At 44.6% G+C, this 23737-nt stretch overlaps 1 protein-coding gene across 2 annotated transcripts in view; it reads right to left on the reverse strand.

The window, feature by feature from the left end:
- The window catches only part of DOCK1 (dedicator of cytokinesis 1), a 544856-nt gene that overhangs the window by 458025 nt on the left and 63094 nt on the right, over positions 1 to 23737 (reverse strand). For both annotated transcript variants that reach the window (XM_012505804.2, XM_003280960.2), the window contains exons 2-5: positions 19446 to 19529; positions 12239 to 12279; positions 8236 to 8291; positions 2756 to 2852 (exon numbers count right to left, since the gene is read on the reverse strand). In XM_012505804.2, coding sequence (XP_012361258.1) covers positions 2756 to 2852; positions 8236 to 8291; positions 12239 to 12279; positions 19446 to 19529 — 278 coding nt within the window. The remainder of the gene's footprint in view (positions 1 to 2755; positions 2853 to 8235; positions 8292 to 12238; positions 12280 to 19445; positions 19530 to 23737) is intronic.

Genomic DNA, 23737 nt, shown 5'->3' on the forward strand with positions numbered 1-23737 from the left:
TAAACAGCATTGTGAAGATGGTAGAGAATGGATATCTCTTCAAATACACGAGGTATAAGCACTAGATCATAAGATTTAGTTACTGTTGAATTAAAAGGTGCTTTCAGCATAAACTAAAACATATGGAATTTGGTTTCCATGAGACATTAAAAGATTAAAGGAATAAAAAGTAATGCATAATCCCCAAGATTTCATCCAACATCCTATGTCCCACTGAAGCAAAAAGGTGATCCCAACACGGGCTAGACCTTGAGCGTCAACACCTGCTCGTGAGCTTCCTGCAACTGGATCAGAGATGGACAACTCTAAAGCTCCTCCAGAATTAGTCTGAGCCTAAAGATCTGAATTCTACAACCTACATATGGTCTTCAGAACACCCTGCACCCTGGACCCTTCTCAGCACACTGAGAACCTGAACTCCTCAGGGAAGAAGCAGCATTCCACCCTGGGCAGGCTGCTGCACACTGCGGTGTGTACAAGCCACAAGAGACACTTCTTCAAGAGGCCAAATCTCAATCTACAAGCTCTTGGTGCTTTTGTGACAAGAGGAAAATGCAAATAAGATGCAAAACTCACACTTCTTACCACTTTCTAAGAATTTTGATGGGACTGACGGTTCAAAGAAAAGCAACAGTTTGCAGCTTGCAATTACAAGCGTACAATAATCAAGGAGATTAGGGATTATCTGAAGGAAAATAACTCAGTGGTTCTTTCCATGAAAAGAAATCTAGGTGGAACCTAATGTGATAAAATTCTAAGCATTGCTGGCCTTGGTAGCTCCGGCCTATAATCCTAGCACTTTGGGAAGCAGAGGCGGGAGGATTGCTTGAGTCCAGGAGTTGGAGACCAGCCTGGGCAACATAAGGAGACCTCATCTCTTCAAAAATTAAAAAAATTAGCTGAGCATGATGGCTTACAGGTGTAGTCCCAGCTACTCAGGAGCCTGAGGTGGGAGCATTGCTTGAGCCCGGGAGGTTAAGGCTGCAGGGAGCTGTGATTGTGCCACTGCAATCTAGCCTGGGCGACACAGCAAGACCCCATCTCAAAAAATAAATAAATAAAAAGGTATCTAAATGTCATGGTCCCTTTAAAACATTAAATTTGTTCACTGCCACTTTTTTAAAAAACTCCCCCTCTACATATCTAAACCACATACCTCACTCTGGTATTTAACCTTCTTTCTAGGAGTTTCTGATATCCACGCTGCCTTCTCTTATCCACTGCTCTAAGGCTGTATCAACTATCTAAAATCCTTACTATTTTGCTAATATCTACAATGTGGAGCAAAAAATGCATATTTTTTTTTTTGAGAAGGGGTCTCGCTCTGTTACTCAGGCTGGCGCAATCTCAGTTCACTGCAACCTCCGCCTTCCAGGATCAAGCAATTCTCCTGCCTCAGCTTTCCAAGTAGCTGGGACTACAGGCACGCTCCACCATGCTCAGCTAATTTTTGTACTTTTAGTAGGAACAGGGTTTCACCATGTTGGCCAGGGTGGTCTCAAACTCCTGACCTCAGGTGATCCATCCGCCTCAGCCTCCCAAAGTGCTGGGATTACAGGCATAAGCCACTGCACCCAGCCCATATAAAAATATTATAGCCATTTTTTGGCTTAGCTTTCTTTGCACAAATCCAACCATGTAAGTCTATCAGAGGCAAATTTAAGTTTTGTAAAAGGAAACCAAGGTGCTCATTAAGAATACCTGCTCTAGGGTTACAGAGTTAAGTAGGTCCACTGACTATTAGCATCAACTCCTGTTTGTTTTGTTGCCATATTTTTGTTTAAAAATTGCTAAGTTGAAGATGAAACCCTGACTACAGAATTGCTCAGATTTACACAAAACACTCATGGCTAACTTTACGCTTTTAGGTTTTTCAGTACGTTTGATGACAATTACTGCAACTGCTTATTACTGTGCATTTACAGGAAACCACTGTATAATCAAAAACAACAAGCCTGCCCAACAAGCAGCTGCAGGACTTTAGGAAGTTTTCTATGTTCTCAAGAAATTAACGTACCGACTTCCTTCCAGAGCCCTAGCTTGGTGATAATAACATTAGCATATGAGAAATCAACACTCTGAATAGAAATACAAGCTTAACGAAAGGTAATCTTTTGCAAATATGAATTTATATGCAAAGAAATGCCCCGAGGGAATACAAAATGGAAGATGTCAGAGCTTCAACCTCTCTGCATTAATAAGACTTCTTCTGTGATCAGGAGAACTGGACAATTGCACACGAAGCTGGAATGTAAAATATTTCCCTATCCCTGTGACAAACACAGGTAAATCTAGAAGACTGTTGTTTTTCTTCAATGATAAGAGGTATTACCTACTGTCAGACAACGGCAAAAAATAATAATAATAAATAGTAATTTCCCTCTACTGGATCCTTAAATAAGCACCCATTACTGTTTAAAAGGTGACATCAACACACACTGCCCAATCCTGCGTTCCAGGGAACTGAAACAACCACATTTCTCCTTCCAATGCAAGGAAAGACACATCTTACAGTCCCTTCTGCTACAGCTCACTGTAATACACCCAAATACATGGCAGGTTGAAGGGCACACAGCCCCCAACAGGGGCTAAACTCTCAGCCATGTTGCTTCCTTTGCCGTTTCTGAGTAAAACTCTGTCTCGGAAGCTCTGCTTTTAAGGTTCGCTGAGAAAGAAAAACATCCCATTGGCATATCAGGGTCAAAAAAGCCCACTCTCTATTTCTAAGCTTTGAATGAATATCTCATTTTCTCACCACGTAGAGCTGCCTCCAGATGGTGGACCACTCTCGGAGTGTCGTGGTGACTTCCTGGATGAGGGGGAGGTCACCCGGGATGACAGTTTCATGTTGCCTGGGCGGAAAGAAGGAAAGAGCAGCTGAGTCCATGGTGTCACTGCCTGCTATGACTGGTACCTGGAAAATTTCACATCTAGGCCATAGCGTTCAGTATTAAGCAAATGGGAAGAAAATCTACGAATAAGACTGCATTCACACATATAAATACATACGTCTCTACGAATGACAAGTTATATTTGTACAGAGCTTGGGAAGGTTCATACATTACCCTGCACGTAAGCCATCCACCTCATACGTCAAGGTAAGATGAAAGAGGCACATAATATGCCATTAAAAGTCTACAGAACGTCAAGGTCTGGCAAAAGGAAAGTATATTCATAATATGTGTACCCATATATCTTAAAAATGCCATAAATTACAGCCAGTCCATGTGGTATTAAAATGCATGTTTGGGTTAAGAGGACTTTTACATTTTCCATCATGCATAAAACTCATTACATGATAATACATGAAGCAGTTATCCTTGGCGAAATACGAGAGAGGTTACAGCTTCCAAATGTCCATGGTTACTCTATCTGATGCCAACTCTGATTAAACTCTGTATCCTCTTTCTTATCCTTTTTCCTCCACCCCAAAAGGTTAACCGTTGACTTACTCTTTTTTTTTGAGATGGTGTCTCGCTCTGTCACACAGGCTGGAGTGCAGTGGCACAATCTCAGCTCACGGCAATCTCTGCCTCCCAGGTTCAAGTGATTCTCCTGCCTCAGCCTCCCAAGTAGCTGGGATTACAGGTGCCCACCACCAAAAATTAGCGCCCGGCTAATTTTTGTATTTTTAGTAGAGATGAGGTTTCACCATATTGGCCAGGCTGGTCTTGAACGCCTGACTTCAGGTGATACTCCCACTTCAGCCTCCCAAAGTGCTGGGATTACAGGCATGAGCCACCATGCCCAGCCCCTTGAATTATTCTTAACTCATTACCTATTTATGCGCTGGTTTTCATCAAATCAACCCACTGCTTCCTGGGCATGTGCTCTGGGTCAGGCACTATGCTAAGTAAGACTCAGACTACTGAGGGTTGGGGGGACAGAGTGAATTTGTGGCTGGTGTTGTTAGGCTAGCTGGCCCCACAGGTTGTCTGTGTGTCCTGAACAGGCAAGAATGTGGCCAGCATGGAATGCCGAGGGATGCTACAATAGGTCCTACCTACATCCCTTGATGTGCACAGAGCCCAGACCTGTGGAAGGAACCCTGACTTTGGCTCACGATTGGGGATCAGGCCTGCGATGACTTATTGACAGTGGAGGGGAGGATCCCAAAGCAAGAGACAACGGGGACCCTGAGAGAATGATGGTCTCGTGGATAGTTCCAGAACCAGACATCAGAGGGAAGGGTGCAGGCAAGACCATCCCCTAGAAAACTGCTATGAGGAATGACCCTTTGGGCTGGGCGTGGTGGCTCACGCCTGTAATCCCAGCACTTTGGGAGGCCAAGGTGGGTGGATCAGGAGTTCGAGACCAGCCTGGCCAACATGGTGAAACCCCATCTCTACTAAAAATAAATAAATACAAAAAATTAGCCGGGCGTGGGGGTGCGGGCCTGTAATCCCAGTTACTCAGGAGGCTGAAGTAGGAGAATCACTTGAACCTGGCAGGCAGAAGTTGCAGTGAGCCAAGATTGTACCATTGCACTCCAGCTTGGGCAACAAAGCGAGACAACATCTCAAAAAAAAAAAAAAAAAATCAACAACAACAACAAAAAAATGACCCTTTCATGGGCCACCATCAGTGTCTACTGAAGAACATGACTATTAAAACAGCCCTGCCAAGGATGTCCCCAAGTTTCCCAGTAAGGATGCTGATGGAGATGCGGTTTATTACATGCTAAGGTGTCATCCCTATAAAGTCTGCAGGGAGAAATTTCCTTCTGCTCACAGTGTGAGGATCTGCAACAACTGGGCTGTTTTCATCTTACGGATCCTGCGTTGAGTCCACTGGGTGCTCCTCACACTGGCTATGAGAAGTAGAAACCCCGTCTCTACTAAAAATACAAAAATTAACCAGGCATGGTGGCGTGCGCCTATAATCCTAGCTACTCAGGAGGCTGAGACAGGAGAATCACTTGAACACAGGAGGCGGAGGTTGCAGCGAGTGGAGATCATGCTACTGCACTCCAGCCTGGGCGACAGAGCAAGACTTCGTCTCAAAAAAAAAAAAAAAAAAAAAGAATGAATGGGACATAGGGGAGTGGGGAGATGATGGGTCAAAGGGACACCGAGTTTCTGTTAGATAGGAGGAATAAGTTCAACAGGCCTACTATCCTACACCAAGGTGACTACAGTCAATAGCTATGTATTGTATACTCAAAATTGCTGAGAGTAGATTTTAAGTGTTCTCACTACAAATAAATAAGTATGTAAGGTAATGCACACATAGTTTGATTTAGCCATCCCACAATGTATACATCTTCAAAACATCATGTTGTACACCATGAATACATACAATTTTTATTTGTCAAATCTAAAAATAATTTTTTGGCCGGGTGCGGTGGCTCACATCTGTAATCACAGCACTTTGGGAGGCCAAGGCAGGCAGATCACTTAAGGTCAGAAGTTCAAGACCAGCCTGGCCACCATGGGGAAACCCCATCTCTACTGAAAAAAAAAAAAAACCACAAAAATTAGCTGGGCATGGTGGTGAATGCCTGTAGTCCCAGCCACTGGGGAGGCTAAAGCAGGAGAATCACTTGAACCTGGAGGCAGAGGTTGCAGTGAGCCAAGATCTCGCCACTGCACTTCAACCTGGGTGACAGAGCAAGACTCCATCTCAAAAAATAAAAATACACAATACAAAATAAAAATAATAATAATTTTTTTTTTGAAAAGAGAATGAATGGGACATAGCAGATGCTCACCCAACAGTGGGGATGATTCTCATTAGTTACTTGGCTGCCTAACTGAATGAGGGGTCAAGAGACAAGTCAGGGCTGATGGTCCCGATGTCAGCATCACCCATAGAGACAGATCAGCTGAAGAGGGGAACGCAACAGAGGCCATGTCAATCAGGGAGGGGCAACAAAGAAATAGAAGGCTAGGACAGCACCCTCAGAGTAGCGGACACAGGACAGAGGAGATGGTGACATGCCTGAGCAGTAGGTCAGCGTAATAAGAAGAGGATGAGAGCATCGGCATTCAAAGGGGCTTTCAGCGAAGCGGGGACCAACGTGTCCAAGGCTGCAGTGGAGCTCCAGAGGCGGAGGACGAGAAGACACTGGGAGGTCTGGACATAAGGAGGCATTGCTAACCATGTCAGTACTGGGAAAAGCATGGAGGACAAAATGGGAATTGCTTTGGTTATGGGGGAATAGGTATAGAATCAGTGGTAACAGGCATAAAGTAATCATTTGGGATGTCTGAAAATGAATGAAGTCAGCGTCCAGAGAGAAGAGAGACGAAGCAAAAGAGATCCTTCACAAGAGTCAATGCAAGCAAGATACTGTGAGAGAGATCACATGAGAGAGAGCCTTGCAAGAGAAAGACAGAGCCTGCAAGAGAAAGACAGAGCCTGCAAGAGAAAGACAGAGGCTGCAAGAGAAAGACAGAGCCTGTAAGAGAAAGACAGAGCCTGCAAGAGAAAGACAGAGCCTGCAGAGAAAGACAGAGCCTGCAAGAGAAAGACAGAGCCTGCAAGAGAAAGACAGAGCCTGCAAGAGAAAGACAGAGCCTGCAAGAGAAAGACAGAGCCTGCAAGAGAAAGACAGAGCCTGCAAGAGAAAGACAGAGCCTGCAAGAGAAAGACAGAGCCTGCAAGAGACAGATCATGCAAGAGAGAGCTCATGCAAGAAAGAGAGGCTTACAAGGCAGCCTGCAAGACAGAGGCCATATGAGAACGATCATGCAGGAGACCAGCAAGAGACAGATCCTGAAAGAGAGAGACTCTGCAAGAGAGACAGGACAACAAACTTGGAGAGCAAGAAGGCAGGCAGAGGTGAGTTGAAAGCGTGGCCCACATTGGCACTAGAAAGGGCAAAGGACCAGGAGAAGAAGGGAAGGTGGAAGTCTACAACAACCTGGAGGAAAAGAAGAGGGATGAGATCACCTGTCAAGCCTGAAGACCAGGGATCTTCAGGGAAGGAGCTGTTGGACAGCGAGGCTTGAGTGGCTGTGGCAAGGGAGACAGATAGAGCCAGGAAAAGAGTGTGGGGAACAATCACAGGGAACCCAAAGCAACAGCAGGGAAATTGTTTCTAAACTGTTCATTTCACCATAGCGCTATGCATCTGCCCACAGTGGGGCACCTTGGACCAGAAGGCCCAGGAACAGGAACCAAATACATCTCTGTCTGCCTGTCTGGTTAGGTGTGACTCTACTTATTGAGACTCAGAATAAGCTACTGTTCACTTTATTATCATGCTTCATAATTACATTTTACATATATTCTTTTGTATACATCAAAGTGCTTTTTAAATAATCATATACGGTCTGCCCTGTATAAGGATTCTAATGCAGATATAAAGTACACTAAATACACACTTGATCCAGTTACTTCCACAGAGTAAAAGTCTCAACTTTCTTTTTCTTCCCTTTAAAACTCTGCATACAAAACACTTTACCTGTCTAAAAAGTACCATATTGCAGGTCATCATCATTCATGCCTCTAAATTATTTTCTTCATTTTAATTATGCATCATCGAACTATGGAACCCGAACGGTTCTTTTCATATATTAAAAGTACAGTGCTCGGAAAGGCAATTTTGTAATCAGCCAAAGAGATGTCATTATGCAGTAATCATATGATTAGTAATTTTATAATTTACATATTTAACTGAGTGTGAAGATGTAGCAGAGACAAAAAAAGAAAACATTTTAATGTTCCTTCTTCCAAGTTCACACCTGGTTATTCATTTGCCATTCCTGCCTAATGGGTTCCTGTTCTAGAAATGTCCTTTTAATGATCTTATACATCAGTTTTATGACCTCTAGGAAACATACATCACAATTAGACAAAAATGTAAACTCATGCATGTCCCAATTAACAACTGTTGCTTCACCCTAAACTCCATTTATAGCACAGCCTGCAATGTCTTCCCAAAAAAAAAAGGGGACTTAGAGCTGGGGGGCTTTGGAGTCTCTGCCAAATGAAGTCAGTAGCTCACAGAGGAAGCACAGGGCGCCAGGGCGAATGCTTTCCAATAGTGACCACAGGTTCAAGGACCGTGACTGCCAAGTATGGTGCTGACTTCAGACTCTGTAAGGGATCAAAGCCATGTTGAACACAACTCTGAATCACAGTCCCCTTTCTCTCCCCAAAACTCCTGTCCCCCTAGAGTCAATCACACCCATTGTCTTGACCCTCTCATATTATGCCATCATACAAAAGAGCAGCAAGGCCAAATATAGTAATTGCAATTCTTCATTTACACATCAAGACCAGACTCACCCTTTTCCTTCAACTATCGCTTCTTTAAGATGAATATATGAAGCAGGAAATATACCCTTTGGGAGAAAAAAAAAAAAAAACAGTAGCTTTTATTATCAATAGGATTGCTGAATGTAAATCGAACAATAGTTCCCAAAAAGGTGGGGTGAGGGGTGGCTAGATTGCTCTTAATTTTTTAAGTCTCATGCTAAGCCCCACATGTAACACATCAAAGAAAACACAAAGAAGTGGAAAAGACGGCAACCCATTCAGATTGTATTGCAGAATCTGCCGATGTCTTAGAAGCAAACAGACAACACATTGCAAAGGAAAAAGTCTACAAAGATACAGGCAATTCGCAGGCTCCTCCACAGATCACACCTTTTTGGCCTCAATGCAGGCAGAACAAAGGCCAAATGATGTCTCAAAAGCAATTTTTGATGATAGTCTCCTCTTTCAAAATGATGAAAGTTGGTTTACACCACCAATCGTCCCTTGTGCACTGACCACGTACCCAGACCCACAGGGACTTTCTCAGAGACCTCCCCAACAGGGGGACCCTCTGGTAAAATACAGGAAGGCAGACCGAATTTCACCCAATCTCCACAACACCTGGGGGTACATCCTAGCTTCCGCTGATAAGCTGGCCAGCCTCCCTCAAGTGCAATGCACATATGAGCCCAAGAGAATGAAGCCTGGGGAGAGTTTCTCAACAGGACATTCAGCCTCAGGCACATTCTGTGAAGTGCCAGAAAGAGCTTTATCAAGATTTTGGGTCCTAGGCCAGGCGTGATGTAATCCCAACACTTTGGGAGGCTCAGGTGTGTGGATCGCTTGAGGTCAGGAGTTCAAGACCAGCCTGGCCAACATGGTGAAACCCCATCTCTACTAAAAATACAAAAATTAGCCGGGTGTGGTGGCGGGCACCTGTAATCCCAGCTACTCAGGAGGCTGAGGCAGGAGAATCGCTAGAACTCGGGAAGTGGAGGTTGCAGTGAGCAGAGATCCTGCCACTGCACTCCAATCTGGGTGACAGAGCAAGACTCTGCCTCAGGGAAAAAAAAAAACAAAAACAAAAACTTAAGGTCCTGCTTTCTGAGCAAGCAAAATAACTCCCTTACTGGAATAAAGCAGAGATAAGCAAAGGAAGGTAAGAAAAGAGGCAACGGGGCTGGGGTTTTGGGCAATGCAATGCAACCCAGCTACCGCTTCCTGCATGAGATTTAGTGCATGCAGCAGAAATTGATAAAGTGGCACCCCTGTGGCTTCAAGGCACCTGTTGTGGGAATGGAAGCTTCTGCCTGGGTTTCCCCGGCATCCAGCCCTGAATGATGCAGAAAACAAGCTACTAATCAAGTTTGGGAAGGGCAGGGGGCGGGCAGGGGGCAGGCAGGGGGCTGAATGGGTCTAGCAGGCACCAATGATTCATGTTGTTTCTGCCAACAAGGAAAGTGGCTAAATTCCATATAAAGAAGAATTATCACAGAGAGGGAAGGCGTCAGGCAGAGTCAGAGGCTGAGCAACAAACAAGGCCGGGCCAGGCTCAGAGGTGCACACCTACAACCAGCACTTCGGGAAGCTGAGGTGGGAGGATCACTTGAGCCTAGGAGCCCAGGAGCTCACCAACAGCCAGGGCAAGATGATGAGACCCTGTCTCTGCCAAAATCTTTTTTACAAATTAGTTAGGCATGGTGGTGTGCACCTGTAGTCCCAGCTACTTGGGAGGCTGAGGGAGGAGAATGCCTTGAGCCCAGGAAGTCGAGGTGGCAGTGATCTATGATCATGCCACTGCACTCCAGTCTGAGCCACAAAGTGAGACCCTGTCTCCAAAAAAAAAAAAAAAAAATTAACTTAAAATAAAACAAAAGTCTGAAGGGACCCAACGCTGGGTTGCTGTGTTCAGGTCCTGGTTATCCAGGACAGCTCCAAATCCCAGGTACACCCTCCTGGGTGTCTTTCCATGATAGCAATAGGTGTCCACCCAGATGGGGGAGAAAAACAAAAAACCAATCCCAGTCCTGTCCATGTCCACAGGCAGAGACAACCCTCAATCTCAGCAAACCCACTGGAGAGTCGTGAAGCCACAGGAAGGATAATGACTGCGTGAGGCCGGACACACCTGCAGGTTTGAAATGTGCAACTTCCGCAGGGCCTGCTCAGCACCACCCCTGATCAACTGCACACTTATAACTACAGGAAAGTTGTTTACAGACACGTGGTGTCAGGATTCCTAGGGCCCACACCCCTTTTCTGCTACTGCCTGAGAGGCCCCTTACAAATTTACAATCTCTGTAAAGCTTGGATTTATTCATCTACCAGTGGAGATCTTAGATGGAAAAATAGCTACGCCCTACCCAGCTCTACTGTGTCGATGAGTTATGAATGAGCTATGATGTCTAGGCGCCCAGGTGTAGTGCAGAAGTATTGTGGTTTCGGGAGGCATTGTGGGAATGGAAGAGATCTCAAATTGGGGAAGGTGATAACAAATACCAAATAAGATTCAAAGAAAAAGGAACAGCTTGCCTGGGGCACATCCAGCCCAGGATGTGGCAGCTGTGTCCTATGTAGGAATGCGATGGGGGAGGGTCATATTTGTCCATGATCTTAATCTCTTATTACTAAAGGTTTCAACTGCAGCTTTCCCAAATTCAGAGTTTCATCTGCAAGCATACACTATTTTTTTTAGGGATAGATCTCACTCATTATGACCAGCAGAGGCTGGTCTCAAACTCCTGAGCTCAAGCAATCCTCCCACTTCAGTCTCTCAAGTAGCTGGGCCTACAGGTGCATACCTTTGTGCCTGGCTGGAATTCACTCTTGATTGGGGAAGGGAAAATCAATGCGAAAATAGAACTTTCCTTGGAGAAATCTATTCCACCATCCACTGGGTTGAAATCTATCTTGCGCAAACTTCAAGGCTATAGGTCACTGGATGTGTAGAGACCTGTAGCCCAGTCTGAGGTTGGCAAGGTCAAGGTAAGAGGTCCTGGTCCCAATTTGCAGATCTGGCTCACTGATTTCCTAACACTGTCTCTCACAGTAGACACGACCGTGCCAGAGGATGGCTGCCATAGGGACCACCCTGGACCCTTCCCAAGTGCTGGTGTTGTGAGAGGATGACCCAACTCTGACCTGCTCAGCAAAGCCTGGGTTAGGGGCTCTGGGGAAGGCAGAGTGGGAGGACCCTGGCACTTGGGCCACTAGACTTTGGAGGACTTATTACAGGCTCAGGACCACAATCTAGAGTCCAGCCCAATAAGGAGATAATGAGAGGCAAATTTAGGACACAAAAGTAAAATGAACCATCTGTCAAACATAATTAGATATTAAAACATATCGGTTAATGTGGACGGCCCAACCACAGCTTAGAATAGAGGTTACTTCAAAGTCTTAACATCGTAGAATGAAACAGAAGAGCCACAATTAGGTTCTATGAAGCTAAGAATGTTAAAGCCACAACAGAATTGTGTACGGGAGTGCCCACCACAATGATCCGAGGTGTAATTACATGTCTTAGTTTCAGAAATTCAAACAACCACTCGTGCAAACTGCTCTAGGAGAGCAGAACTCCTTTTTTCACAGCTTGACTTAGGCAGGGTAAGAACTATATGCAAGAAGGAAAGAGCATGCATGAGCTTTGCAAATTTGCTAATCTATTATGAAGGACAACATAAGATTGACAGCTATGAGAAATAATTTTTTTCCTGAAGTCGCTTTACTCGGATCATTCTCTGACACACACAGGCCTAAAAAGGACACAAAATTCAGGAACGGAAGACAACAGGCCAACACTATACCACAAACCAGCAATTCACTCACGGAGATGAAGCTGCAATTTCTATGTACACATATTGTTCAGAAGAAAACAATCCAAGGTCGTTCACATTCCTACCCATATATTTTTTTAAATTCAGAGAAAGAGATATAGAAGTAAAACCCTCAGACACAAATGAGATGGAATTGATTTCCTCTCAAGGTTTGATTTATGAAGAGACATGCACTGTGTTTAAGAAGAAGGACTTACCTTCTTAGACTTTTTTCTTAACGTGTAACCTCGGTACCACCCTAAACAAACACAAAGTTGAAACAGTTAGTACAAAGAGACGTGTTAGGGTCCTCACAATACATTCGTGATGTGTAGAATTCACTGTTTGGCAGAACCAGTGAGGTCAGTTTGTCACCAGCATTTTTCAATGAGCCTAAGGCTTTGGAGACATACTACGTGGTTTCCCAGAGAGCATTTCAACAGTGCACCCGGAGCCCAGCTGGCAACCTTCACACGTGGGCCTCCACACCTTCACCTCTGTCGTCTCACGTGGTTCGGAAGCAGCAGTTTGAAGTTCAGATGCACAGTTCCAAGAGCAGGACTTGTCCTTTCAACCACTGGCCCTGAGTAGTCTCCTTGTGCATGCATTTTCTTCACTCCCCCTCTGCCTGATTTAGACCAAGATCTCTCCAAGGGCACATACCAGCATCTTGCTGCCCCAAAACAGAAAACCCATTGAGAGATAACTTCCCCCGCTTCAAGACAGGGCACTTTTTCCTGGAGCAGCCACGACCTCACAAAGTACTTCTGTAGCAACAATACAGCCCTCAACCCACAGGAAGCTCCAGGGCCAAGCACAGGACACACCTGCCCTTTGGGTTTGGCCCAGGCTCCACTTCTCGCTCCTTCCAAGTGGCGAGAGAAAGAAAATAGTGACAGCAGAAAGAAAGACACACTCGAACCATCCGCATGCCATGGATGCCACATAGAAGAGTCCCTTCAATAAGGGACCAGACCCAGCCACACCCCTGGCACCCCTCTCAGGCTGAGGACAGGAACTGCCCCTGCAAAGGCCTAGAGGTCTACCGTCAGTATCCAGCCTCCAAGCTCCCCACCATTTGTGAGTTCAGACGGATGATTTTTTAATCCCAAACATTCTTAAGTCACTCCAGGCCATCTAGTTTCTGGAAAGCTAGTCAAAAGCTCAAAGAGGCCAGGCACAGTGGCTCACACCTATAATCCCAGCATTTTGGGAGGCCAAGGCAGGTGGATCACTTGAGGTCAGGAGTTCAAGACCAGCCTGGCCAACATGGTGAAAGCCTGTCTCTAATGAAAAATACAAAAATTAGCCGAGCATGGTGGTGAGCCCCTATAATCCCAGCTACTCAAGAGGCAGAGGCAGGAGAATTGCTTAAACCCGAGAGGCAGAGGTTGCAGTGAGCTAAGATCATGCCACTGCACTCCAGCCTGGATGAGAGAGCAAGACTCTATCTCAGAAAAAAAAAGCTCAAAGACAAATCCCAACTCTGCCCCATAGGAACAAAGGATCCTGTCAGAGAGTGACAGAGGGCACTTGGAAAACGTGAGCTGGGTAAATTCCCAGAGAATAACCAAATATTGGGTTTCTTTACACTATTAAAAAGTCAAACCTCAGAAACCAAAGATCAGACAGATGTGAAAATGGGCCATTGCTGCAGCAACTGGCCTCCACCTCTCTCAAAAGGTGAAAATTTTCACAACCAGGGATGAAAAGGATGATTATGAACCAGAAAGTGATGGTGTTAAGATGAGCAGAATCCCCAAGGGATTAGTAAATAGCTGTTTTCTGCGTAACCAGAAAAGAGGACAGAAACTGCCAGGACTCTGGTGAAGGTTTTGCTAAGACCCAGTTATGACGAACTGAACTCATTTCACTCTCTTGACTGGAGACTCAACAGATTGATTGGGGGAACCTCAGATACAAAATGCCTAGACTTCAGCCACACATTTGAAGGATTATCTCCTGATAGCCATATTGTCAAGTTCAGTGGTTTTGATAAGCTGGCCCAGTATCAGCGCCCATCTATGACACAGTGCTCATATATCAAAAAGGAAAAAGAAAGGTCAGTTGAATGAGTTATGCAAAGCTGTGTACTCAATTTCAACAACTGTCCTTTATCCTATTATAGTCTTCCTGCATTTTCAACATTAATGTCCTTTCTTTTCTGAAACTGACAAAGATTAACGTCTTAGAATATATAAGGAAATAAAACAGACACACACACAAAAAAAGACAGCAACTAAGTATAGTAAGAAAATGAGGCCGGGAGTGGTGGCTTACTCCTGTGATCCTGGCATTTTGGGCAGCCGAAGTGGGCAGATCACTTGAGGCCTGGAGTTCCAAGACTAGCCTGGCCAACATGGTGAAACCCCGTCTCTACTAAAAATACAAAAACTGGGTGGGTGTGGTGGCGTGCACCTGTAATACCAGGTACTCAGGAGGCTGAGAATCACCTGAACCAGGGAGGCAGAGGTTGCAGTGAGCTCAGATCAGGCCACTGCACTCCAGCCTGGGCAATAGAGCAAGACTCCATCTCAGAAAAAAAAAAAAGGAAAAGAAAGAAAATGAGCAAAGTTTATAAACTATGTATAGAGGAAACCCAAAAGACCTCCACATGTATGAAGAGATGCTTCAGTTTAATAATAATCAGAGAAATGAAAAGTGCACAGTTAAGAGTGGTAGAAGGCAGACCACTGCAGGACACAGGAAGCCCCTGGTCACCGTGGGCGGCAGTGTCCACTGCGGCAACCAGCCTGGGAGCAGCAGGCCCTGCTTATCCAAAGTCTACATCTCCACACCCGAGACCCAGCAACCCCCTCCTGGGAACGCAGCCCAAAGACATCTGTGTGCCCTGCAGAGTGAGACAGACATGGGATGCTCAGGGCAGCTTGATCTTGGGTGGCGGGAAGCGGGGACAACCTAAGTGCTCATACCTGGTGAGGCAGGCAGTTAGTAAAACATGAAAGGTACACACAATGCAGTTAGAGCCATGGACTAAAGGGACACAGAGAACACAGTGCATTTTAAATGGAGCACCAGGGAAAATAAGAAACAGGATCAGACTATAACCACACACTTATATCCGTTAAAAACAGATGCACACCAAACAGCACAAGAACACAGGCAAATGAGGCCACTTCAAACACAGTAGAAAGGTTTTCTATGGGAGGCAGGAGGAGGAAGGGCCAAACAGTAGGCATGAAAGGCAAGGAGTTTTGTGTCTTTATTTAATGTTCACAGGCAGTCGATTCCTCTTCTAATGGCCTTCCTAAGCAAAATGAAAACTATGGTTTTCCTCCCCACGATTTTTGGCATGCACTATTTGTTCAACGAAGTAAGCCCACACACCACGTGCCAGAGACCACACTGCGTGCCACAAATACAGAAAGAGATTAGACCCAATCTCTGTCCTCCATGAGCTCAGAAACTGGAAGTGCCCTAAGACAAGCAGGGGTCACACCACAAACCCTGCTGCATGACAGAGTTCAGCATGAAGGAGAGAGGATGTTCCGGCAGAGGTTTTGCACCGGAGAGTGAGAGAACGGAACGGAACGTAACCTGGCTGCTCTGGGGACACAGCAAAGAAGGGATGAAGCTGGGAGGAGAAAGACTCACAGCTGTTATAGAATTAACTTCTCCCTGGCACAGCTTGCAAGTGGCCTCCACGTAGTCAACCAACCTGCTCCAAAAAAAGAGACATCCACCCAGAGAACAGACAAATACAGGCAAGACACAGGTCCCAAACTCGGGGAGGGCACAGTCCATCACAGGAAAATGGTGGTCTAGTCATTTTAGAAGAAAATGCATCACTGTCCCTTTTAAAGAGTTGAATAAATTAAGTTTGAATGTGGCTGAATCAAAAGGACAATTTCCTCAACTTTGAGCAATGCCTGCAGCTTGCCTCTGGTGCAGCATCTCGCCCTGGGGACCCTATGGAAGCCCTGGGGACCCTATGGAAGCCCTGGGGACCCTATGGAAACGAGTTGACAGCAGGATTGGCACGCCCTTGACCAGACAAGAGTCACTCAATCAACACTGGGGCCTGGCCTCACCTCTCCTATCTGGTTGACCCAGGACATCGTTTAAAGGCAGGAGTCTGCACGAATGAGCTCTCAAAGCTCTTTTCACTTCCATCATGAGCTAGAAAGTTCATTTTCTTTGTTCTATGCTGTAAGCCTTTGTGAGCTCGAGAAAGAGAAATTAACCATAACTTGAAGGTAAATTTAGTCTTTGAACCCTAAAATAAAGAGTTATCATCTAGAAATTATAGTCTCTTGGAGCAAGCTCTGAAATATCCTGGAAAGGATCATAGAAAAAAAGAAAACCAAACTTGCTAAACCGAAAAATTGTCTTAGAGGAAAAGGAGAGCCAAGGAAAGAAAAAGAAAATGCCAGACTCTAATACAAGCCATGAAATTTAGACAAAACAAGAGGAAGATATTGGAAAACAAATGGAGGTACATTATTCTCTTTTTATTTAATGACAAAAAGTCACCACGCTTCCCAAAGTCAAAACTATTAATACTTCTCCAAATGCATTTCTCTGATTAGATTCAGATTAAAACCAAAAAGTTAGTTGTCAAGGAACAGAAATTCATTTATTCAGTCTTTACAAAGACTGAAATATTTTCATCAGAATCTAGAAAGAATGACTAGCTCAGAAAATTAATGTTCACTGTAGATCTCTTATCATGATGTCAGTCAAAAAGTCAAATGCCTGCAATCAGATATTTTTGAAGTTACACGTATTACAAGGACCATTGACATGCCCAAGGATTCCACTGTTTAAAAAACACATTCCTCAGCTGGGCATGGTGGTGGGCACATGTAATCCCAGCTACTTAGGAGGCTGAGGCAGGAGAATCCCTTGAATCCAGAAGGCAGAGGTTGCAGTGAGCTGAAATTGCACCACTGTACTCCAGCCTGGGCGACAGAGCGAGTCTCCATCTCAAAAAAAAAAAAAAAAAAAAAAAAAAACACCACCACACACACATTCTTCTTATGAAACAAAGAACAAAAATGCAGTCTCCACATGCCCAGGGCCACAGGAAATCATTAACTATTCAGGAATGACATCATTGCCCAGTGTTTATTAACCAGGATTTCAACTTCAACTGACCAGCAGCAAAAGTAAAAAAAGATACAAGAGCATTTCCCTTCAGATCAGAAAAGTGTCTGAGACGAGCGGTTTGATCCTTAACCTCTACTTAATTTCTCTCTGTTTCCTCTCAGGCACATGCAGTATATACTGAGTGGAGATAAGGGAACACAGCTGTCAGCTGTAAACACGGAAAACAAGCAGAAGACCCCATCACAGCTACTCATCCGCTTAAGGACTGGGGCTGGTTTTGCAGAGCTGCACTGGCTTCTAGGCAGAGGCCACTAAAGTCGATTTTTTTTTTCAGATAGGACTTTTTTAGGGAAGGTAAAGCATGCATCAGATGGGAAAATAAGAGCTATGAACATGGATCTGTTAATAGGTCTGTGTTTCTCAGAGGAGTCTACCAGGAGCTGGTCAGTTTGCCTCAAGCAGGGAAGCTTGGCACTACTTCATTCCTCGTAAAGTGGATTTCGAGTTGGAAGTTCAATTTGTTGATTACTACGGGATGTCTTCGATTTCCCCTCTCATCCCCAACCTCCCAGGTGGAAGGGTTTTGCTAAAAACCCTTTGTGAAAAAGCAATTTTTCTACTGAAATTATCCTTTTTATTCATATGCTATATGGGAACCACCCTTTCAAGCAGGAAATTAAGCCGACAACAATAAGAAAACACAATCTTACCAAAACCTCCAGATCTGAACAGTCTTTAAAAAATCAAGCCCATAATTTCTTCCCTTCTGTGCAACAATAACCACAGCATAAAATGAAATATGGCCTGCTCAAATTATTTGCAAAACACGAAATATAAAAACAAATTGTCTGAAAAGCCAAGGACACTGGAAAACCACTGTCACCAACAGTTTATTTATTGGATAATTACAACAATTGCTTCAGGACGGGCGTGGTGGCTCAGGCCTGTAATCCTAGCACTTTGGGAGGCCGAGGTGGGCAAATCACCTGAGATTGGGAGTTCGAGACCAGCCTGACCAACAAGGAGAAACCCCGTCACTACTAAAAACACAAAATTAGGTGGGTGCAGTGACACATGCCTGTAATCCCAGCTACTCGGGAGGCTGAGGCAGGAGAATCGCTTGAATCTGGGAGGCAGAGGTTGTGGTGGGCCAAGACCGCGCCATTGCACTCCAGCCTGGGCAACAAGAGCAAAACTCCATCTCAAAAAAACAAAAAAAAATTGCTTCATTGGACGGCATCCCATATAACTATGATAAATCTCTGTTCATCCCAAGAAAATGGGGATTACAGGTTTAAAAAAAAGGAAACGAAGTAAGAGATGAAAACTGTGGTTCCTCTGAGACATACTGCCAAGAAATCTAAGTGAGGACATTAAAAGAAAAAATCTCAGTTCACATCAAAACAATGAAACAGGCTAGGCACAGTGGCTCACGCCTGTAATTCCAGCACTCTTGAGAGGCCGAGGCAGGCAAATCACTTGAGCTCAGGAGTTCAGGACCAGCCTGGGCACCATGGTGAAACCCTGTCTCTACAAAAAATATAAAAATTAGCTGAGTGTGGCAGCATGCACCTGTAGTCCCAGCTACTTGGGAGCCTGAGGTGGCAAGACTGCTTGAGCCCAAGAGGTGGAGGCTGCCTGCAGTGAGCTCTGATTATGCCACTGCACTCCAACCTGTGCGACGGAGCAAGACCCTGTCTCAAAAACAAAACAACGAAGTAAACTATCTTAAACCTATTTTTTATCAAGTGGTCAACTGTTAACAATCAAGATTTACACACACTTGGCCAGGCAGAGTGGACCACACCTGTAATCCCAGTACTTTGGGAGGCTGAGGTGGGCAGATCATTTGAGGTCAGGAGTTGGAGACCAGCCTGACCAACAGGGTGAAATGCAGTCTCTACTAAAAATACAAAAAAATTAGCCAGGCATGGTGGCAAGCACTTGTAATCCCAGCTACTCGGGAGGCTAAGGCACAAGAGTCACTTGTACCTGGGAGGCAGAGGTTGCAGTGAGCTGAGATTATACCACCGCACTCCAGCCTGGGCAACAGAGCAAGACTCTGTCTCAAAAGAAAAAAAAAAAAAAAAAGATTTACACATGCTTGAAAATAAGGAGCCAATGAGTTTAAAAATGGGAATTTCAGTTTTAAGTTCACCTTAATAAAGTATTAAACAACAGCCTCACTACTACCCTTACCTGAAACAGTATCCATCTGCAAGAAAAGGGAGCCTGAGAAGGCAGCATGACTGTCTTATGTGTCTGTAACAGAGGAATGCTTTGCTCAGCAGGCACTGAGAAGATATGCCATCTGCCCAAACATGCAAGAGAAAAGATACCAAGATGCATACGCACCTTCATATGTTTCTAAGATGTGCACAGTGTCTCCGATCTGTAAAGAAAGTTCATCTGCTCCTCTGGCATCATAGTTATAAAAAGCTGTGATGAAAAAAGGGGAAATATATTAGTAATAGTAAAGACAGAAGTGACCATGCTGAGTCGTGTTGGCTTGTTTTAATGTTGTTGTTTTTAATATTGAAATACGTTCAGTCGCTGCCTGGATCATCCTCTCTGATACCCACAGAAGTGACCTTTTCTTTCAGACAAATATAAAGGGTCAATAGTTTGAGGAGGAGAAATTCATAACTACCCACGACGCCAGATGACCGTAAGTGACATAAGAAGACATTGTTAACAGCATTTTGATTGACACTTCAATACTATCTTTTATTTCCACTAATAGATTCTTTTTATTTGCCTAACTATGAATCAATTGCACATGGACTGAATATTCTTTGGAAACCAAATTAATAAAAAAATTATCATATAGCAATGTTGATATTAAGCCAATAGATTTTACAATCACAGTAGACAAAATATGTCCTGTGTTAGAAGGAATCCTTAAAACTGTCAATGATAAGCAAGAAATGTCTGAAATCCCATGTTTATCCTGACATAAAGCTGCTCCTATTTTGCAAAAGTATCATATTGCTCCTATATAAGCCCCTAAAAAGTCATATCATTAAATTCCAACCACACTTTTGCTCATGCATTATGGAATAAAGGCAGCAGTCACAGGTGTAAAAAGGATGCTACAAAGTGTTTAAGGCCCAAAAAGTATTCAACTAGCCCACTCTCAATTTAAAAAAATATATATTAATGTTCCTCCTACCCAACAGCCTCTACCTAAAAGGATATAGCATTCAATATAAAACTCATCTTCAAAATCCCGGATCAAAGTTCTCATCCATCCATCCTGCACAGCCCAGCCAGGCGAGGCTATGCACAAAAGGCACCTGCATTGTGGCACACCTCTAAAATTCTCTAAAATTAAACCATGTCATGTGCAAACTCCTCTGGCAAGCACGGGCCACCGTACCTTCCTACCACACACTCCCTTCCCTGGGCCCTTGCTTCTACTGACGGAAAGAAGCCAGTCCAGCTCACATCTTTGGGTACCAACTTCTCCCTCGCAAGATGGGCCTTCCCACTGGGTGCACCTCATCACGAAAGCCAGACCCAAGTCCGCGTTTGATCTTTTAACTCTGCTCCTCCCAACAGCCCTGGCACCACGCAAAGCTTCCTGTCTCTTGTTCTGTATGGGCCAGTCTTATTTCAGATGTGTGTGTTAAGACGTCCCCAACTAAAGAAAAGCCACCAGGGAGCAGAGCCATCCCCCTTTCAACACTTCCTGCCCACACCTCCAAGGATAGGACGGTGCTTAGCTGTACCAGGAATGGCCTCCATAAACCTAAGGTGCCTAAGCTGCACCTCAGGCTGTAAAGTCCAGAATTTCAGGCACACACAGCCTCCTAGTGTTCCTGTTCGTGGTCTCTACAGACAGCTGAAGTGGGCAGGGCAGCACCTCTCCCCGAGCCCCTAGGTGCCTGCCCTCCGGCAAACAACCTGCTCTATCTTCAGGTTTTCAATGGCCAAAATAAGGACCGGATACTGATCTCATAGAATTGTGTGTGTGTTTTGTGTCTTAGAGAAAATGATGCCCCTGTTGGATTTGGCACAACGGGGTCCATGGTGAACACTCAGGTAATGGTGAAGGCCTTTCTTTTGGTTGTATTTTTTTACTGCTATCAAGACGTCTCCCTCTACCTGAATTCTTTTTAGAAAGCCAAAGCAAGCACATTGCCACATGTGCACAAAAATTCTATAATATCAAAAGCTATACCTATGATATTGAAAATTCTATTTCCTCAGGTATTTTCCTATATTTTTCCCAAAATTCATAAAATTTAAGTGTCCTCAACTGACAAAGAGGGTTATTAGTAGTTATGAAGTTTATTTGGCATTTTACAGTGAATCTTTAACACGAAATAGCTGCATCGGGTGAAGGAAGCCCAGGGCAGAGTATAGACTTCCCCAGGTCGGCATGACCGTATTCTTAAACCTTCAGGAACCATAAATGCATTTATCACAGTTCTTAACAGCATCCTTGCCAGCACGCCTATTCTGTTCTAGATGTGGGAAAAAATAAACATGTCAAAAATCATAAAAATGAAATAAAATGAGCACTTCAAGGGTAAATACATTCAGGAACATGTGAATTTGTAAAGCATATACACATAATTCCTTTCTTCCTGTTTCACCTCTAAATACCCTACTCCCCAAACCCTAAAGCAGAGAGTGGCAAGCAGTGATTAAAATCTCATACATGGATATGGAAACTTCAAATTTGACTAAGAAATGAGCCAGACAACCCATGATTTTGTAGGTAAGAAAGAAAAGAGCCTCAGGGGTTATGCACGTGGCCCCAAATCATGAACTCAGTCAAGATCACAACCCCAGATGCCCAGCCCCCAGACCTTTGTTCATTTTAGGACTAATGATTACATAATCCCATACATGAAGACAAATTAAAAGACAACTTTGCAAGGGTATTTGACAACGGAGTAAGAGAGAGGAGCGGAAGGATACAGATAGAGTAACAGCCCTCCAAAGAAGACTCTAAAAGCTTTCACAGCCACAGGGGCACTGCGAGGGTGATTAAATTCAGGAACTTGGCCGGGTGTGGCAGCTCATGCCTGTAATCTCAACACTTTGGGGTGATTACTTTTGGGAGGCTGAGGCAGGCAGATCATTTGAGGCCAGGAGTTCGAGACCAGCCTAGCTATCAAGGCGAAACCCCGTCTCTACTAAAATTACCAAAAAAATAGCCAGGCGTGGTGGTGTGCACCTGCAATCCCAGCTACTCGGGAGGCTGAGGCAAAAGAATCGCTGGAACCCAGGAGGCAGAGGTTGCAGTGAGCCGTGATCACACCATTGCACTCCATCCTGGGCAACAGAGCAAGACTCCGTCTCAAAAAAAAAAAAGAAAAAATTAGGATCTTGAGATGAGGGTTAATCCTGGATCAATCCAGGTGGGCCCAATGTAATCACAAAGGTCCTTATAAGAGGAAGACAGAAGGGTCAGAGTCAGAGAGAAGCAGGGGAGGTCGAAGAGATGCAAAAAAGAGGCAAAACAAGCCGAGGAACACAGTGGCCTCTGGAAGCTGGAAGGGGTGAGGAAGCGCAGACTCCCCCACAGCCCTGTGGAAGCATGGGCCACTGACACCTGCACTTTAGGACACTGAATCTCGTGTTTTAGCCCCTGAGTTTGTGGCAATTCGTCACAGCAGCAATAGGAAATTAGTACAAGGAGGGGTGTGAAAAGCAATTTGAAAGTGGGTGGTACTTTGTGGTTCACTGATTCACTCTTTAAGGCAGCTGGAACTGGGGTCTCCACTGCAGGCACCTAAACCCAGACAAGTCCAGGGCCGTGGTTCCCAATTCTTGAGTGATATGAGAAAAACAAGAACCATGTAGGGAATTTTTTAAAATGAATCCAAAAGTATGTAATGTGAGAGGCTATCCTTTATTTTGATTATCTGGCCTTTCAAGTTGCCCCTTCTTAGGGGGTGAGGGCACGGACTTCTTGTCTCCTTTAAGAAGGATGAGGATGACAAATGGCATCTGATTTAAGATGTCTTCACCTGACGTACGATGTACTACAAAGATGGCAGCCTTTTTGCTGATCGCTCAGTTTTGCTTCTTCAATTTTCTGATCCGTTAGGGTCTGGGAACAACTCCATAGAGAACAGGCTCAAGGCGTCCCATTCACATCCCGGCAAGGGTGGCACCAGCCTCCCTCTGGGTGGTGGGCTGAATGCCTACTACATTCTCCCTGGTCGAGTCCATCTTCCTTTTATAATGGCCTGGCTGCCGATGAGCATCTTCAGGTCCACATGAATTTCTCAACCCTGGACAGCAGACTCCAGCGTAGAAGCTGGACACATTGTGTGAGATGTGAAGTGGGAAAAGAGACAGAGATAAACCAAGCATCAAGTTCTTTGCTTGGTTGGATGATGTTTTGGTTTTTTGTTTTTTTCTTTTTCTAGGAGAGTGTGCAGCAGCCCACAGTAAGTGGATCTTTTCCCTAAAATAAAAAATTAACAGCCTGCACTCATGCCTCATGCAGCTGTGCCTTATCAGAGCCCTAAAAAGGTACTGCGATCACCTCTGTTCAGTCTCCTGATTGTCTATAAAAAAGCTGCCCAGGAAAATGCAAACCAAACCACAATGAGGTATTATCTCACCCGAGTTAGGATAGTTAGTATCAAGAAGACAAAAAATTACAAATGCCAGTGAGGTGCAGA

Source organism: Nomascus leucogenys, chromosome 3, assembly GCF_006542625.1.
Source record: "Nomascus leucogenys isolate Asia chromosome 3, Asia_NLE_v1, whole genome shotgun sequence".
NCBI lineage: Eukaryota > Metazoa > Chordata > Mammalia > Primates > Hylobatidae > Nomascus > Nomascus leucogenys.